Source organism: Vigna umbellata, chromosome 8 (genome assembly GCF_029865625.1).
Source record: "Vigna umbellata cultivar VRB3 chromosome 8, Vumbellata_1.0, whole genome shotgun sequence".
Taxonomy (NCBI): domain Eukaryota; kingdom Viridiplantae; phylum Streptophyta; class Magnoliopsida; order Fabales; family Fabaceae; genus Vigna; species Vigna umbellata.
This window is the reverse complement of record NC_142172.1, coordinates 39,936,657-39,954,152: the sequence shown is the minus strand read 5'-3', so window position 1 is coordinate 39,954,152 and position 17,496 is coordinate 39,936,657. Positions and strand designations below refer to the sequence as shown.

At 34.3% G+C, this 17,496-nt stretch overlaps 2 protein-coding genes across 2 annotated transcripts; both read left to right on the top strand.

Annotated features, from left to right (window-relative positions):
• Nucleotides 1–1,379: 1,379 nt before the first annotated feature.
• On the top strand, nt 1,380–3,736 carry LOC124843651 (elongation factor 1-alpha-like). Its single transcript, XM_088096628.1, has 3 exons — nt 1,380–1,443; nt 1,814–2,287; nt 2,508–3,736. Exons 2-3 carry the CDS (start codon nt 1,826–1,828, stop codon nt 3,390–3,392), a joined length of 1,347 nt encoding a protein of 448 aa, XP_087952754.1. The 5' UTR covers nt 1,380–1,443; nt 1,814–1,825; the 3' UTR covers nt 3,393–3,736.
• Nucleotides 3,737–4,836: 1,100 nt separating this feature from the next.
• LOC124843648 (alpha-taxilin-like protein) lies at nt 4,837–17,243 on the top strand. Its single transcript, XM_047320452.2, has 13 exons — nt 4,837–5,052; nt 5,682–5,897; nt 5,971–6,126; nt 7,380–7,468; nt 8,585–8,690; nt 11,335–11,402; nt 12,736–12,813; nt 13,706–13,770; nt 14,869–14,935; nt 15,033–15,215; nt 15,947–16,003; nt 16,124–16,219; nt 16,869–17,243. The coding sequence occupies exons 2-13, from the start codon at nt 5,687–5,689 to the stop codon at nt 17,001–17,003; spliced, it is 1,311 nt and encodes a 436-aa protein (XP_047176408.2). The 5' UTR covers nt 4,837–5,052; nt 5,682–5,686; the 3' UTR covers nt 17,004–17,243.
• The last annotated feature ends 253 nt before the right edge of the window (nt 17,244–17,496 follow it).

Sequence of the window (17,496 nt, the reverse complement as noted above, 5' to 3'; positions counted from 1 at the left end):
CAAATTGCGGTGTCGCAGGTTGTTATGATTGTGAGAGAAAGTATGGAGATGACAGAGAATTGAATTAGATAAGTGAGTAAGGTGGATTAGGATTGGACGAGTGTTTCTGATTTTTTCAGTTGGGGGCTACAATAAGAATGATAGAGAAAAGGTTGGAGTGAGAGAGATGAAAGAGAAAGGATTGAGATAAATGAAGGAGGTGAGTAAGAGTTTGAGAGTTTCTTGTTTTGTTTTGAGAATAAAAATTATTCAAATACCCTTGATCTTAAAACTTAAAATCCATAATATATGAGGGTATTTTTGTCTACTAAAACTCGGTACACATTACTAAAATATATCAACTGACAAAAAAAAGCATACACAATTTAGCAAACCCATATATATATATATATATGAGATATTGGTTATAATATTCTATTACATGTACTCAATAACTAATTATATTTTATACTTATCTTAATTATATTTTAAGTATTTATTCAAGGATTCAAAACCTATAAATACACATCCATACTCAATTTTTTCTTTCACCATTCAAGACCTCGTACTTTCATCTCAGAAACTCTTCGTGAACGTTGAGAAGTCATTTGCAACTGAAAATATAGTTCGACCCTGAAGACCTCGTACTTTCATCTCAGAAACTCTTCGTCAATCTAAATTTGGTAAAGACACGTTCTTTATCAGTAATTTAGCTAAGTTTAAAATAAAAGAAAATGCTTCGTTTAGTCCCATTAGAAATAATATCACAAATTCCATATTGTTAAACTCAGTTCAAGATTGAGTGCCTCCTCCACATTGTGCAGATTGTAATTTTAGTGAAAATCTTCCAAACAGATTCGAATTTTGCGTGAGAGAATTGAGAAGCCTTGACATATTCATCTTGTTAATGAGTTGCCATTCCACATGAGTATGTTGAATCACGTTCAGCAATGGAACCATTACAGAAACTTGTTTTTGCCAATAAGAGCCATCTTCATGGTCCTGATCCAAGAACTAAAGTTCTCAGTATATCAAACATATTATATTACTGACTATCAATTTCTAATATAAAACAAAGATTGCTAGCAGGCATTCAAGGTTAATGAAACAAACTACCTGTGCAAAATTATAAAATTAGTAACAATTTTAACGCGTTTTCGTGTTTAACGAACAAGTTTTGAAAAGTTAATACTCACTTAAAATACTGTTAGTGGGTTGACATCGGTTTTGTTTAATATTATTTTTGTGATAAAAAATGTGGAATTTAAATATTCTATTTACATCTATTTACTTGCCAGACAAGGTTAGATAATGTTTATGACTTTTTCTGAAAAAAGAATGGTCTTTTTATGTATATATAACTTGGTACGCAAGGCTAGATATTGTTTATAAACAAACCCCTCTAACCCCTCTCAAAAAAAGCACTTTTCTCTGCTACAAGCTCACTCTTTCTCTTCTTGACAGGTTATATTTCAATTCTGTCTTCTTATTGATGGATTGTTAATATATTACTGATTCATAGACTTGTCAACTCAGTTTAGGGTATAAAATTTACTATGTTGGTATAACCAGTTCTCTTCTATCTTTTAACGGTTTTGATCTGGGATTTATGACTTTCTGTGCCTGCTACAAACCCTGATCGTGAGAAAATCGTGTAAATTTTGTTTCCTTTTGGGTGTTGCTGTTGTTGTTGTACATATATGTATGTAGGTGTTGATTTTTTTTACAGAGTAGTTGTAAGTAGTATTTTTATTCAATGATTAATGTATCTGTAGTGGTTGTATAAATCAATGTTTTAGTGTATGCAACACAAAATGATAACTGTTTGTTTTAGGTTGTAGCAATAATGGGTAAAGAGAAGGTTCATATCAACATTGTGGTGATTGGCCATGTGGACTCTGGAAAGTCCACTACCACGGGTCACCTCATCTACAAGCTTGGAGGTATTGACAAACGTGTGATAGAGAGATTCGAGAAAGAAGCTGCTGAGATGAACAAGAGGTCATTCAAGTATGCCTGGGTTCTTGACAAGCTCAAGGCTGAGCGTGAAAGAGGAATCACCATTGACATTGCTCTCTGGAAATTTGAGACCACCAAGTACTACTGCACAGTCATTGATGCCCCCGGACACAGGGATTTCATTAAGAATATGATTACTGGGACATCCCAAGCTGATTGTGCTGTTCTTATTATTGATTCCACCACTGGTGGTTTTGAAGCTGGTATTTCTAAGGATGGACAGACCCGTGAACATGCTCTCCTTGCTTTCACTCTTGGTGTGAGGCAGATGATTTGCTGCTGTAACAAGGTACAGTAAACTATAATCTTCACCTTCATCTCATGCACTTTGAAAGACATGCACACAACCTATTTGATGTAGCATTTAGATATTTTACACTGTTGGGAGGACAATATTTGGTGAAAATTGTGTTGGGTCTTTAATGTCAGAGCAGTATCTTTAGTTGTTGTTGATTTCTTTAGTTAACTTTTGAAATTCTCAATTCTTTGTCTCTGGCTCTCTTGAGTAGATGGATGCTACTACGCCTAAGTACTCCAAGGCAAGGTATGATGAAATTGTGAAGGAAGTTTCTTCTTACATGAAGAAGGTCGGTTACAACCCTGACAAGATCCCTTTTGTTCCCATCTCTGGTTTTGAGGGAGATAACATGATTGAGAGGTCTACCAACCTTGACTGGTACAAGGGTCCAACTCTTCTGGAGGCTCTTGATCAGATCAATGAGCCAAAGAGGCCATCAGACAAGCCTCTTAGGTTGCCCCTTCAGGATGTGTACAAGATTGGAGGAATTGGAACTGTGCCTGTCGGACGTGTTGAAACTGGTGTCTTGAAACCTGGAATGGTTGTTACCTTTGCACCCACTGGACTGACAACTGAAGTTAAGTCCGTGGAGATGCACCACGAAACACTCACTGAGGCTCTTCCCGGTGACAATGTGGGATTCAACGTGAAGAATGTTGCTGTGAAGGATTTGAAACGTGGTTTCGTTGCCTCAAACTCCAAGGATGACCCTGCGAAGGAGGCTGCAAATTTCACGTCCCAAGTTATCATCATGAATCATCCTGGGCAGATTGGAAATGGCTATGCACCTGTTCTTGACTGCCACACCTCCCACATTGCAGTGAAGTTTGCCGAACTCGTGACCAAGATTGACAGGCGGTCTGGTAAAGAGCTGGAGAAGGAGCCTAAATTCCTGAAGAACGGAGATGCTGGTTTTGTGAAGATGATTCCCACAAAGCCCATGGTGGTTGAAACCTTCTCTGAATATCCTCCACTTGGTCGTTTTGCTGTGAGAGACATGCGTCAGACCGTGGCTGTTGGTGTCATCAAGAGCGTGGAGAAGAAGGACCCTACAGGAGCTAAGGTCACCAAGGCTGCACAGAAGAAGGGCAAATGACTAGTGCAGGATGGTCTATTAAGGAATCTCTATTACCATGACTATGATAAATGTTGTCTTCTTCGTAGTAGTACTTTTTTTTCATGTCGGGAACTTGTTTATCATATCATGTGTCAGTGTCAGTTTTGCTCCGTCATCCCGCAACTATTGTTCTCAGAACTGGGTTCTTGATCGACGGTGGCAAAGTTTATTTCCTTTTTCTACTTTTTTGCTTTGTTTCTATTACGATGTGTTTCTTTGAGAATAATTGTATCTTTGGAGGTACAACGAGTCTTAGGATTTGTCCTATGATGCAGGTGTGATTTTGAATGTCAACTTTATATCATTGTATTCTTATTTTAAATTTTTGGTGGATCATTCGTGCAGTTGAAGTTACTTTGCAGCCATAATCTTGGATGAAAACATAGGTAGCATTTCGAATTTTATTGTTGTTATATTGAAAGTATAGCGTATGTTCTTGCTATTGGATGAGAAATCTCAGAACGTGAATAATTTTTTAAAGGAATCATGTCATTGGTGTAATATGTGTATTTTTGAAATTAAAAGCTTAGAACATAAAAAATAGTAAAAACATAACTAAACTTTCTTTAGATTTGTTTTGCGAGATTAAAAGTAATTTATTTTGTTTGTTGCATGAACTAATTAGGGACTTGATGATTAAATAATGGAGTGTTTACCTATAACCCACACAAATGATCATATCTACACGTACCAAATGGACTTGATGATTGAAGGATATAAGATTATTCATCTTAGAAAAAAAAAATTCTTATCTTAAACAACATTTCAATGTTTTTAATTAAGATGACAACTATCTCTAATAATAGTTGAAAGATTTCATTTAGTGTTATTTTTTTTCTTTGTTTTACAGATTTATCCTTGTTCACCTTTTAAACTCCTAAACGAGCAACAATTTCTATTAATTGTTTGAATGACAAGAGTGTGCTCTAGATAGCAATGACCAGTCATGTAGTTAAAAAGGAATACAGCCAAAAAAAGTATTACTAAAGCTAATTCATGCACTTAAATTTGTTGATTTTAATACAAGAGTAATTTTTAAAGCAATATCACTTTCTTTAAAATATATATATATATATATATAATATATATATATATATATATATATATATATATTGTGTAGTAGTTAATATATAATTTTAACTTATCAATCATAAGAATCAGGTGATTAATTTTTTACAAGATCTTTAGTACACATGTTCTAATGAGTGCTTTAAACTTAGATCCAAAGTTTATAAAAGATTAATGTTAATATAATATGATGAAAGCCTTAAAATTAAAAGTGAGATATTATATTATATCTTAAATTCTAAAGAATAAAATCAATTTTATAATATTAACAAGCATATTTTGAAAATACAATTTCTATGGTAAAAATAACTATCCAAACATTTAAATCTGACATTTTGAAATTTTGAGACAAACACTCAAACAAAAAGTGGCTTCGTAGTTATACCTAGATACAAATTTATAGAAGAAGAAATAACAGAGAAATTTGGTGTGAGAAAGCGAAGAGCAGGTGGTTTGAAAGTGTTTGCTGGAGCTCCACTACCACACCCACTGTTGGATCCTTCCTCTGCTTCTCAGACGATACATTTTCTCACTTCATCTTTTTCTACTTCTATTTTCTGCCTCCTGCTAGGTACTCCCTTCGATTTCCCCTTTCCCAATTCAATTCCTTCTTTTAAAGTTTCCATTTTTACTATAATTCTTAATCATCCCCATCATTCAATGTTCCACATGAGCTATTTGTCCTGCATACGCCCACTTTCTTCAATCTTCAATTTGTTAGTTCAAACGACGATGAGCGTGTTTTATTCAGTGTCGTAGTGGAAAATGTTTTCGTTATTTTATAAAAGAATGACGTGGGTGAAGTTATTCCTCTCCTCATTTTTAAATATATTTTCAACAACTTTTTTGGGTTTGTCTAGGGCATTTCTCTGTTTGATATAATAAGGAATTCGATTTGAGATTCATGGAATATTGTTTTTTTACTTGCTATAATTTTATTGAAAAAATAATTTATAATTGAGTTTCGTAGAAATAATGCTGTCAATCCTTGATAAAGTTTAAAATTAGTTCAGGTGATTCTGACAGAAAATATCCTTGCTTGTTATAATTATAATGACAATTCTGCAATGTTATTGTAGATGCTAGTATAATTTTAAGAGCTCTTGTGAGTGTGATTTACTTATCCTCTCAGTATTTCTTTAAACAATTTAACATTTAATTGTAGTTAAATTATTCTGAGAAAGGGTGCTTGAGATGCAGGTGAAATGCAGAATTCAGATGCAAATCAGCTTCCTGAAGTTGATTCGTTGCCAGATGGGTTTGTTGAGAGTACTACAGAGCCTCTTGCTCCTGCAACTCCAACTCCTGAGCAAGAGAAGCCTCTGAATAGTTACAAGGATGATGGTTCATCCGACCTTATTCATTCTAATGAACTATCAAACGACATTGGAGCGAAAGAGTTTCAAACCAATCATGGTAAGCAAGATCAGTCAGCGATAAAAACCTTTTCATGTTCCACTATCTAAAGCACTTAGTTTTGATGCCTTAGACTGCTCGGTGGAGATTTCCTCTAGTGGCTGTATGCAGCAGAATGAAGGTGTACAGATTACACCTCCTGTAGCTGTATCTGTTCCCGAGTCTCCACCATCCAGACGCTGCGAGGTCAAGGAGCCACAACAAGGAGAATGCCAAAGTTCAGATGGATGTAATTATCCTAAGCCTTTATCTCCCTTTTTGTAGATTTTGGAACTAGTAACTACATGCTAATATTTGTTTAGTTTCATGGGAATTACACAAGTAATGGATTGATCTTGACTACAGACAGGTTTCGTTTTTGTGTGCCTCCTTACTATTGAGTATAACTCTCCTTCATTCACCTATAGATACTATTGGCATACCTATGCAAAATTTTCTTCTCTGCATATGTATTTTCCTTTAAATGGAACTAATAGTCCCTGGTTGCCTAATGATTTCTAGAATGCCTCTGTATTCTATGGGGCAACTTGTCATCATGTATACACAAATTTCAAAATTGGAGGCTTCCTTATTGGTGTTTGTGTGTGTATGGTGGATGTCACTGGAAAACCTTGTAATCCTTCCTTGTCTTTAGTTTTCTAGTTCAAACATTGAACAGTCTCCATATTATGTGGATTAGGTATTTCTATTGTTATGGACCCCAAAGTTTATACTGTCCTTGTTAAATTTAAGAACAGACTGGGCATAACTTGATTGTAAAAGCAAGATCGTAGGAGGATTGTCTATATCATTGTAAGTAGTACTTTATATTTCTACCCATCATGGGATTGTAGCACTCCCCTTATACTCAAGATTGGACACCTGAAGTGTGAAATTGGCAGTATTGAACACTTCTGAATTGTGGGTGACTGAAATATTAGGTTTGGGATAGGACCTAATACCATAATATATTAGAATTAATAGCATACAAGGTTTGCTTCATCTTAAAATCTAGCTCAGGGGGTGGGGGTCAACTTGCCCTTGTTATTATTAGAAGGATTACTTTGACCATATACAGCTGGTGTGAGTTCTTAGCATAATAGGTAATTTTTTTTTTTCTTTTTTTGAACTATACATATTATATGTCTGTTTATCGATCAAGCAACTCCTTTTTTAGGATTAAAAATATTTCCATGCAAAAGAAAATTGAAAATACATGATTTTAAGAATTTGTCTGTTGGAAAGATGAAATGACCTCTTAAAGTTACATTTTTTTTTCTCTTGCATTGCTGGTTACTTTTATTGATACTATACCTAGTCATGTACTAAATGGTTGGAATATCTAAACTTACATAATCAATGGACTACCTTGCATGCTTAGACATGACTACAAACCCATTAAAATGCAAGCTTTTGGATCTCTATGTTGAATTACCGATGCCTTCTACTTTTTTCTCTGAGTATTTGACGTGGTGGTTGTGTTGTTGCTAATTGCTTTTGCAGCAACTGTTGTACCTTTGGAGACAAAAGCATTGCCTGTAAAGAATGTGTGTTCATCAGAGACTGTTGATTCTTCAAAAAACAAAAAATCGGTTAGTCAGTTATCTGTGTTAATTTCTACTGTGCACATGAATTATTGCATGTATTTTCTGCTATATATTTCTCAGTCTGTGTTCCCTCTAGCTCTTAAATTCTGGTAACAGTTGATTAAAAATGTCCTTGTATGTTCAACTGACATAACATATTTGATCCACAACTAGCCTTTTGGGCATTGGGTTTGGTAGGACATTAACTTGGTCTAGATCAAGTTTACTGGAAATAGGCAGAGCAATACTCTTTGCTTTATAATAAAAAAGAAATTTAACATTTTTTATGATAAGCTGTGAGCTTGCAAGTATAATGTACTTTCACCCAGTTCAAGAATAGTAATGAGGCTGGGCTGATTGATTATGGTGTTGTTAGGTTATCTCTGTCAGAACAGTATGGACAAGTTTGTAGGGGATTTTGAAGAATGTTATTGGAAGTGTTAGGTTATCCTTGTTTGGTCGACAAGTTATAGCTTGGAATTCATAAACGGGATCGATCATGGTTTCTGAATTGTTGGGCAGTTTGTAATGCTTTAACTGTTTAATTTGTTTATAGCAGTATATTTGTAAAGAAGGTAAGTTAATATACTCTGATTGTAAATATAATTGGGGCTAGTTGCTTGATTAGGCTCTATTGAATTGGAAATTTGGATGGACCATCACAATTGTTCCACAGCAAACAATTTAGGTCATGTTGAGTTCATAATTTTTGACAGTTAGGGTCATGTTGAGGTCAGTGAGTACATCAAAATCAAACAAAAACATCGGTTGTGTCACTACTAGTTTTGTGCGATCACTGGTTGAATAGAGTGTAATATAATTTTGATGCACACCAGTATTATGCTAGGTCAATATTCAGGAACCTTTGTAGAAAACCCTCTTTCATATTATAAAATGAGCCGAGTCATTAATGTGATTCACCTCATTCGTTTCAATGTCTCAGTAACTATAAAAGGATGATTTTGCATATAATATTTGAATTACAAATGGTATAGAACGAACTGTATTTATCTCATTTTGATCAACATGAACCAAATTCCCTTCATTCTTTTGTCATGTCACTATGAGTATATGAAACTACATCTAGGAAAGACTGAATAGTTGAGCTTCTTAATTTGTCAGGAAACTGGTGAAAAGCGAAAAAGTGCAAAGCGTACTCTTAAATCAGAGAAGGAGCTTTTAGAATTTACACTCAATTATCAACAAGTGTTGGCAGAAAGAGATGCAGGTATGTTGCAATGAATATGTCCAATGCTGTTTTATAAAGTTGGAAATGGAAAGCATTTGTGAAGTTTCTGATCAAATTTTTGGAGTTCTTATTTATGCTAGTGTAATGATAGGATTTAATATGATAGGTTATAATGGGTATTAGGTGTGCAGGAGAGAGAAAACAGTTGAAGAATTAATTGTTCAGTTTAGGAATTAATTGTTGTTGGGTAGTTAGAAGTGGGCTGCCTTTATAAGAAGGCAAGGGAGGGTCTGGTAGAGGGAGAGTTTTTTGATATCAATTGTATAGACAGGAACCTTGATCCTGGAGGGGGATTATGCTCCCAGTTACTGGTTGTACATGACATTGGTTGATGTGAATACATATTTTCATTCTTTTCTTACCATTTGGGTGCTATTGGTGAGTGTGTGCTGTGAGACAGTTAGGTTTCATACCCAGAAACCTAACAATTTGGTCTGACCTGCCGGATCAAAGTGGGGGTGAAGGATCAAGAAGCTGCTCCGCTTAGGAGGGGACTGCAGGATCAAGAAGGGATCAAGAAGTGATCAAGAAAGGGTGGAAGCATGGAAGGAAGAGACAATACCTTGGAGAGAAGGGTCAGTGAACAGAAAATGGGGATGGCAGAATGGAGGAGAGATATCCAAGAAATAAAAGAAATGTTACAGGAAATCAAGATTCACATAATGGGCTCAGAAAGAAGTGAGAAAGCTATCATGAGAGGAAAGAAAGATGGTTCAGAGGAAGAGCTGGAGGAAGACAGGGGCAAAGGGCAGCATAATTGGAGGCAGCGGGTAGAATTGCCCAGGTTTGAGGGGTTGGACCCGTTGGGATGGATCTCTCAAGTTGAGAAGTTTTTTTGACACCCAAAATATCACAGAGAAGGAGAGGCTCAGGTTGGCTTACAGCTGCATGGAGGGAGGCACAATTTATTGGTTCAGGGCCTGGAAAAATAAAACCAAGAACCTTTCTTGGAAAGGGCTGAAAGAGGCATTGATAATGGGGTTCGGAAAAAGAGATAGAGGTTTTGTTTTTGAAAAGTTAGGCCAAACTGCAAAAATCACAGAAGCTGCTGATGAGAAAGTTGTTGGTGTTGCTGCCCAGGAAGTGGCAAAAGCTGCTCTTTCTGGGAAGGAAAGAGAAAGAGATATCAGTGCAGAAGACAAAAACTGTGATGGAGGCATTGTTTGTGTTGCTGCCCAGGAAGTGGCAGAAGCTGCCGTTTCTAGGAGAGATAGTCGGGTAGGTTGTGATGTGTATGATAAAACAGTGAAGAAGGGTGAAGACAGAGGAAAGAAAGCAGAATATGGTGGGAACAGGGTGAGTATGATGGCTGGAAATAAAGTAGAAGATGCAGCTGTCTTGAGTGGGGAAAAAATATGGTTGTCACAAACATATAAAACACTAGAAGACCAATGGCAGAGATATTTCTTTGCAGGGCTGCAATTTAACATTCAGAGGAAACAATTAGCTCAACATGATGATGATGAAGGAATTAGATGGTCAGATCAACAAGTTCTTTCCTTTTTAGCTTCTAGGATGAACAAATTTGGGCAAGGAGAGGGCTTCGCCAGTACTGCTGCTATAAAAATACAAAAAAGGTTTTGGGGGTGGAAGAAGAGAAAAGAATTCTTGATCATTCATCAGAAAAGAGTTAAAATCCAGGCCCATGTAAGTGGTCACCAGGTCAGAAGGCAATATAGAAGAATCATGGGGTCCATGGGAATTCTGGAAAAAAAGCAACTCTTAAAGGAGTCAACAATTCTTTCATATAGACCACCACCCAAGCCTCCAGACCTGAATTGGAGGCAGCAACCAGTGGGTTCCCTTCCTATGATGAAGATGAGCCATGGGAACAAGCATTACTGTACCAACCTTGAGGACAAGGTTGTTTTGCAGCAGGGTGTAATGATAGGATTTAATATGATAGGTTATAATGGGTATTAGGTGTGCAGGAGAGAGAAAACAGTTGAAGAATTAATTGTTCAGTTTAGGAATTAATTGTTGTTGGGTAGTTAGAAGTGGGCTGCCTTTATAAGAAGGCAAGGGAGGGTCTGGTAGAGGGAGAGTTTTTTGATATCAATTGTATAGACAGGAACCTTGATCCTGGAGGGGGATTATGCTCCCAGTTACTGGTTGTACATGACATTGGTTGATGTGAATACATATTTTCATTCTTTTCTTACCATTTGGGTGCTATTGGTGAGTGTGTGCTGTGAGACAGTTAGGTTTCATACCCAGAAACCTAACAATTAATACCTTGGCATTTAAGGAATATTCATCAATATCTCTGTAATTGAGCAATCAAATAATATCTTCTATTGGTATTGTATTATTCTCTTTTGGCTTTCCTTTTATTTTACGTGTATCATTTCTCTTGTACTAATAAGTGTACTCTGCAGGTTGTTTCTCTCAAATGACCATTTAAACACGTTAACAACTTTTTCTTTTAATAGTGTGGGTTAGGTTGCTGGAGGGTTGGGTAGACTTTTGAGTTGTTTACACATTGTTTATTGAAATAGTATCAATTAAAACACTATATCTATGACTCTTTTCTTTTCTGGAATCTTAAGTATATGGCAGCATCTAATCTATAGCCACATTGATGGTAGTTCTTGTTTGTCAAATTTTGCCTTTCTTTTTGCAGCTCTTGCCGTCCGAGATAAGCTTGAGTCACTATGTAGAGAATTACAACGTCAAAATAAAATGCTGATGGTATTTTTTATTGGACTGTTACCTGTTAAACTGATTTATAATATATAAGTAGTCCTAGATGTGGAATTGATATACCTCAACATGTTGTCTTTCTTATATGCAATTGAGATGTACTGATTTATGCAAATTTTGCTGGGAGGCTAAATTTTTCCTGATTGGAACTAAGTTTTTCAATAAAAGAAGTTCTATCTATTCTAAAAAATAGTAAAAAATTTAGTCTGCTGGATAACATTCCTTTAAGAAAGAGTTCCGAATTTTAGGTTTTGGAAAATAATTGTGTTCTCTTGCTCTCCTGTATGTATATTTATATATGCAATTTTGAATAACTGAAAGTACAACTCTGAGAAATCAGAAATAAAGGCTAGACCTTGACATACTAGATACAACAAAAGCAACTTCATAAAAGTTACACAATAGAAGATAATCATTATTCAATACCCCTCTTTGTCAGAAGTTCTTAACTTATGTGAAGGGGTTAACTGGTTAGAATAGGTTAACTCATCTTTTGTATTAACTATCTGACACTTATGTGTAGATCATCAAATCTCCATTGCTTTTTTCTGATGTAAGAATCCATATAAATGAATGGATCAGCTAAGGGATAATTAAGCTCTCTTAGGATTTTTTTTCATATTTACATTCTTTAAGCTATAGAGCATATAAATTCTATGTACCTAGCTTGGAACATATGAATTGAATTTGGAGCCCTCTAAGGGATTTAGACAAAATATCTGCAAGTTGATCAATAAAGTTGATAAATTCAATACTGATCTCTTTGGATAACTACTTTTCTTGAATAAAATGACAATCTCAATATGCTTTGGTTTGTCATGAAAAACTAAATTGGAAACTATATGAAGGTCTGCCTAATTATCACAATATTATTTCATTTGTTGGACTTCACAAAATTTCAACTCTTGTAGAAGTTGTTTCATCCACACAAGTTTACACATGTAATCAAAAGCCATATCGTGGACACTTGATCGGATAATGACATTTTGTTTCTTGCTCCTCCAGAAAATAAGATTTCCTCCAACAGATACATAATGCTATATAGGACAACTTGGCCAATCAACATCACCTCGATTAGCCATTAACTTTTTGATTATGATCCATAGGACTCTCATTGGGTCTACACTCTAATTCTTTTTGATTATAATCTCATTAGAAAATGGCTCCACGTGATTTTTTTTCTCCAGTTCATTATATTTTATTTTTTGATTTGTTTCTAACTATCATGAAATAGTGTGGTTGGGATCTGATTCATCTTACTTCAAAAACTACATCTTGATGCTTTTTAACAAAAAGAACAAGATTTATCGATCATTTTCAGGAAGAATGCAAACGTGTATCAACTGAGGGGCAAAATTTAAGGTTGGACTTGTCAACCAAGTTTCAGGATGCAATCAAGGTTCGAACATTGTCTTGTTTAGAAATTAGAATGTATGATATTCTGATCAGTGTGCATTGGGTGTGCTTTCATCATTTAAATTTAATTAGTGGAATGTGGTTTTAAGTGGTTATGAAAACAGTCATTTTATTTCTAATTAATTGTATTGTATTAATACTCAACAAATAGGCTGAAACTTTGGTTTGAATTAAATCTTTTCTTTGAAGGAGGGGGCTTCCATGTTTTAGACTTGCCATCTAATAAGGTTCTTTTCTTGCTATGTTTTTTGGTGTTGTGTGGGTGACTTCTTTAGATCAGTATCTCTTGACAGATATGCAGAGGCAGTTGCACTGTATGGGCTTAAAACATTGACTTGGCTGTATTTTCTTTGTACAGTACTTAGTTATTGTTTACACCCTATCTGCCTCTTTTTGGTACCCTTTGTTCATGCTTATTATAATATCTTTTTGACTATATAAAAATTTTGCATTCTAAACGTTGGCCAATAGCCAACAGGTATAAATGGAATGCTGCTATAGCTATTGAAAAGTTATATGGAAAAGCAAGTGATACTGGACACTTATCTGGAAATCTAAATGTTTTCATTGTGGTTTGAAATTTGGTGAATTTTATCTCAGAATACAAGAAGAAATATCTCATCTAGCTGGTCCTATAGCATAGTCTATCAATTCTTACTGAAATGAGCTAAAAACTACCATAAATTACTGTATCTGTTGTTTTTCCTTCAATAATTATTTGAGTTATGCTTCAAGTTGGTGGAATATGTTTCAGTGTTTATTATAACCTCAGAAACTTATGCTTGTTTTCTTCTGAGATGATTTTGGCGATTACATCACATGCTTCAATTTTCTTGCTTTTTCCTCCACTTAATGCTAGTTTCCCTCTGCTACAGGATGTCAGCAATAAACTTGAAGAACGCAAGGATGAATGCCTTTCTCAGCTTAAAGAGAACGACATGTAAGACCCTGACAAGTTGTGAATATAGAATTTATAGCTTTCCATAATGTATCAGCAAATGTATATGTTTCAGCTATACATATAACACATGTTCATGCTTGAGTATTTTATTTTGCCATATGGTATTTTTTTGTGGGTTATAGGTTATCAATTTCTCTGCTATGCTTTAGTGTAGAATGCAAGTCTTATTATTTTGGTTATTAATTTGCTGGGGGTGCATTATTTTTCCCACGTGTGTTATTGCTTTGCTTCTTGCTATTTCTCAATGAACTTGGGTTGACTTCATGTGTTTTATTGCCTGCCGCCTTTTGCATATGGTAATCTTTAATACAGTTTATTGACTGCCCTTTCCTTACCAAGCTAAATCTTCATTTCTATTTGTGTTTGGTTTGATATTTTTGGTTCATCACTATAGATGGTAATGTCACTGTAAATTTTTACTTTGGTACTCCTAAATCCTATTTTCACAACATATTTTTTTATGTATGTATATTTAAATGAGACATCAAATAATTTTGTAACTATGATCTATGTGAAAGGAACTTTCAATCTAAATTAAAAATATATAACTCCCATAATAGCCATTAAACATTTACTCTGTTTAAAAAAATAACTAATGTAGGCAATGTTTGTTTATAGAAGAATCCTCTAAGGTGGAAGATCAAATATTACATTAATGTAACTTTTGGTAAATATTACATTGTCAATAACTTTATATAAAAAATATTGCATATCCAACCGTTAAGTTATATTTTCATATCATCATGATTATCCATGTCAATTTTTGTTAAAAAATAACAACAATAACAAATTATTCATATTTTATTATATTTTGAATAGTATATTATGTCAATTTTTATCTATATAAAGGAAGTATAAAACAATTTTATAGTAATATAAATTTTGTATCTATAATCTTTGTAAAAGGAATTTTCAATCTAACAGTGAACTTTGAGAAAAATATAAAAACATTATCCAATAGAAAATATAATCGGTGTAACTTTTGGTAAAAATTGTGCCCGTACTATTTTGATTCCTCCTCATCCTCTAATTGTTTCTGGATGAACACAAAATAAGTTGCCTTAAATCTCAATACAGGTTAAGAAACAAGCTAAAGCAGCTTGCTGAACAGTATGAACTCTCTGAGCAACAATATGCACAGAAGGTGATGCTTTTTCTTTTCTTGTGGTTTACATTGGTAATATGGTTGTGTTTATAAAGTTTTGTTACTTATTCACTTTAATGTTGTATTTGTTCAACAGTTGAAGCAAAAGTCTTTGGAACTCCAGCTTTCTGATTTAAAAATTAAGCAGCACGAAGAAAAATTGATTCAGGAACAGTCACAGATAAAATTATATGCAGAACAAGTATCTCAGTTATTAGCAACTGAAAAGAGTTTAAGATTGCAGTTGACAACTGATGGAGAAAAATTCCAACAATTTCAGGTTTTGTTTTTATTCTCTTTTTTATTTGCACAATTTGAATCTATGGCCTCTTTGGCTACAATGTGCTCACTGTTTGCATAAAGGTCTGGTTTACTAAATATTTATAATTTGTAACAATATGATGTGGAGATAAACAATTTGTGGTTGGATTCATAAACGTCTTACTCTAATCGTGATATGGTTTCACATCCTCAATACTTTATTTTTATGACAATTGAACACAAATTAAGATTATATACTTGTAATTATTTGTGCTAGGTTTTGTTTCCCAAGATATTAGTAATTTTTAATATCTTAACACAAATTCTGTATCTTTCATTCTCTTTCAGTTAACTGGTCCAAGCTAACTGAACTTTCTTGTTTTCGCACATGATATTTTTTTATCTTTATTTGACTAACTTGACCCTCCTTTCAACTATTTGCTTTTAGGCATGTAATTGATAACTTGTTTTCTAAGTACATCTGGTCCCTGTTCGGATAACAAGCCTAAAAGCTGATTTTAATGTTATAAACTAATTTTGCTTACAGGGTTAGCTTAATTTATTTTCTTCTTTTTTAAGTGCTCATAGAGAAGTTTACTAAACTGTACAACTTGGCTCCTCTTTTTCGTTGCTTTTTCTGGCTTTGGCTTTGCTTCTTGCTCAAGTCCTCTTTTAGAATGTTCTGAGGCTGATCTCTCCATTCATACACTGTTCTGATCACACATGCTTAACGCATGCATTGAATTTCAGGAAGCATTGTCAAAGAGCAATGAGATTTTTGAAACATTCAAACAAGAGATTGAGAAGGTAAACTTAATTTCCGTTGCAGTTTTTATTTGTTCAGGACGAGTAATTTTTCCTGAATCATATATCGGATGAGTGTAATTCTAAAGTCCAGTCTTTTCCTTTATTGTGGTTAACAACCAGATGGCAAAATCAATCAAGGAACTCAAGAAGGAGAATCAATTCTTGAAGAGTAAATCTGAGAAGTCTGATGTTACACTCATAGAGTTAGTTGATGAGGTATATAGTTTGTGTTTCCTGTTCTTGATCACTGACCATTTTAGCATGTTATAAGAATTAAGAAAGAGACATGGATAAAGAGATTAATTGGCCTCATTGTGCTATACAAACCATTTTACCCGGAGAAATTATAAGATACCCAAGATGCTCAAGTACCTTTGCATGTTTCAAACATTTATTACATGCCATTTTCTGTAGCACTCTCCTTTAAGCTGACGCATAGATATGAATCTTGCTCAGTTTATTAACACCGACAATGCTTTAGTTCCCTGCTAAGGCTTCTTTGAGGGAATATATGTAAAACTAATCGATATCAAATTGGTAATCCACCTCTGAGCTCTTTGTTTTTCACAGGATGAAAGCTTCCAACATTTCATATATCGAAATGATTAAAGAAAAAATAGTGCTAGGTTAAGTAAGCTCCTGAAGAATTTCTACAGATTGAATGTTTCTTGGTGATGCTTTTTTCAAAATGTATATATTGACTTTAGGCTTCTAAATTTTCTATTGCTTCTTTTCAAATTTCATTGATATTTCATTAAGCTTTGGACATTTATTTTTTGGCATTTTCATTGCTCATATTATTACTTCCTGTTTTTCCATAAAATAAATTTCTTAATTTATTTACAACGTCTTGTTGTCTGAGCAGCGTGAGCGCTTGAAGAAACAATTGGAGAAAACAAAAAATCAGAAAGAAAAACTTGAATCATTATGCCGGTCTCTGCAAGCAGAAAGGAAGCAAAATTCTTCCGAGAACAAGAGCAATAGCTCAGTTCAAACATGAAGAGTTGGTTCCTATTTCCTAGCATCTAAAAATAGATGATAACTTCTGGACGGAAATGTATTTTCTAATACTACGTTTTACAGTGACATGGCTTTGGTTTGACAGGGAATTGGCATGCAGTTACATGAATATGATTATTTTTGCTATGTTGTTATTTTTTATCCATTTCAAGATTTGAAACAGGGTGAAATGTCGTTGTTGATCTTGGCAATTCATTCTTGCTTTGTTTGCTCCTTGTCATTTCTTGCTTTTCATGGTCTCTCACTCCTGTGCTCAATACTTCTCTCTCAAAACCTGAGTGTTTTTTAAATGAAAACTTCTACTGAGACCCAAAATAATTATATTTACCCACATTCTTTAGCTAATATTGATACAAGTTAATTCAAATGTTTCTTTTTTAGGTTTGGGATTGATCTGTGAATGCTGATCTGTCAGATTATAATATTCATAGTATGAATCAATTCAGGATTTAATGTTTTTTAATATATGGAGT

What these genes read in the sequence shown, in the direction of transcription:
- LOC124843651 (XM_088096628.1), top strand. Translation starts at nt 1,826, where the DNA reads ATGGGTAAAGAGAAGGTTCATATCAACATTGTGGTGATTGGCCATGTG. An exon ending in TGATTTGCTGCTGTAACAAG is followed by an intron (nt 2,288 to 2,507) that starts GTACAGTAAACT and finishes TCTCTTGAGTAG; the next exon opens with ATGGATGCTACTACGCCTAA.
- LOC124843648 (XM_047320452.2), top strand. Translation starts at nt 5,687, where the DNA reads ATGCAGAATTCAGATGCAAATCAGCTTCCTGAAGTTGATTCGTTGCCA. An exon ending in ATGCCAAAGTTCAGATGGAT is followed by an intron (nt 6,127 to 7,379) that starts GTAATTATCCTA and finishes TTGCTTTTGCAG; the next exon opens with CAACTGTTGTACCTTTGGAG. An exon ending in AGTTTCAGGATGCAATCAAG is followed by an intron (nt 12,814 to 13,705) that starts GTTCGAACATTG and finishes CCTCTGCTACAG; the next exon opens with GATGTCAGCAATAAACTTGA.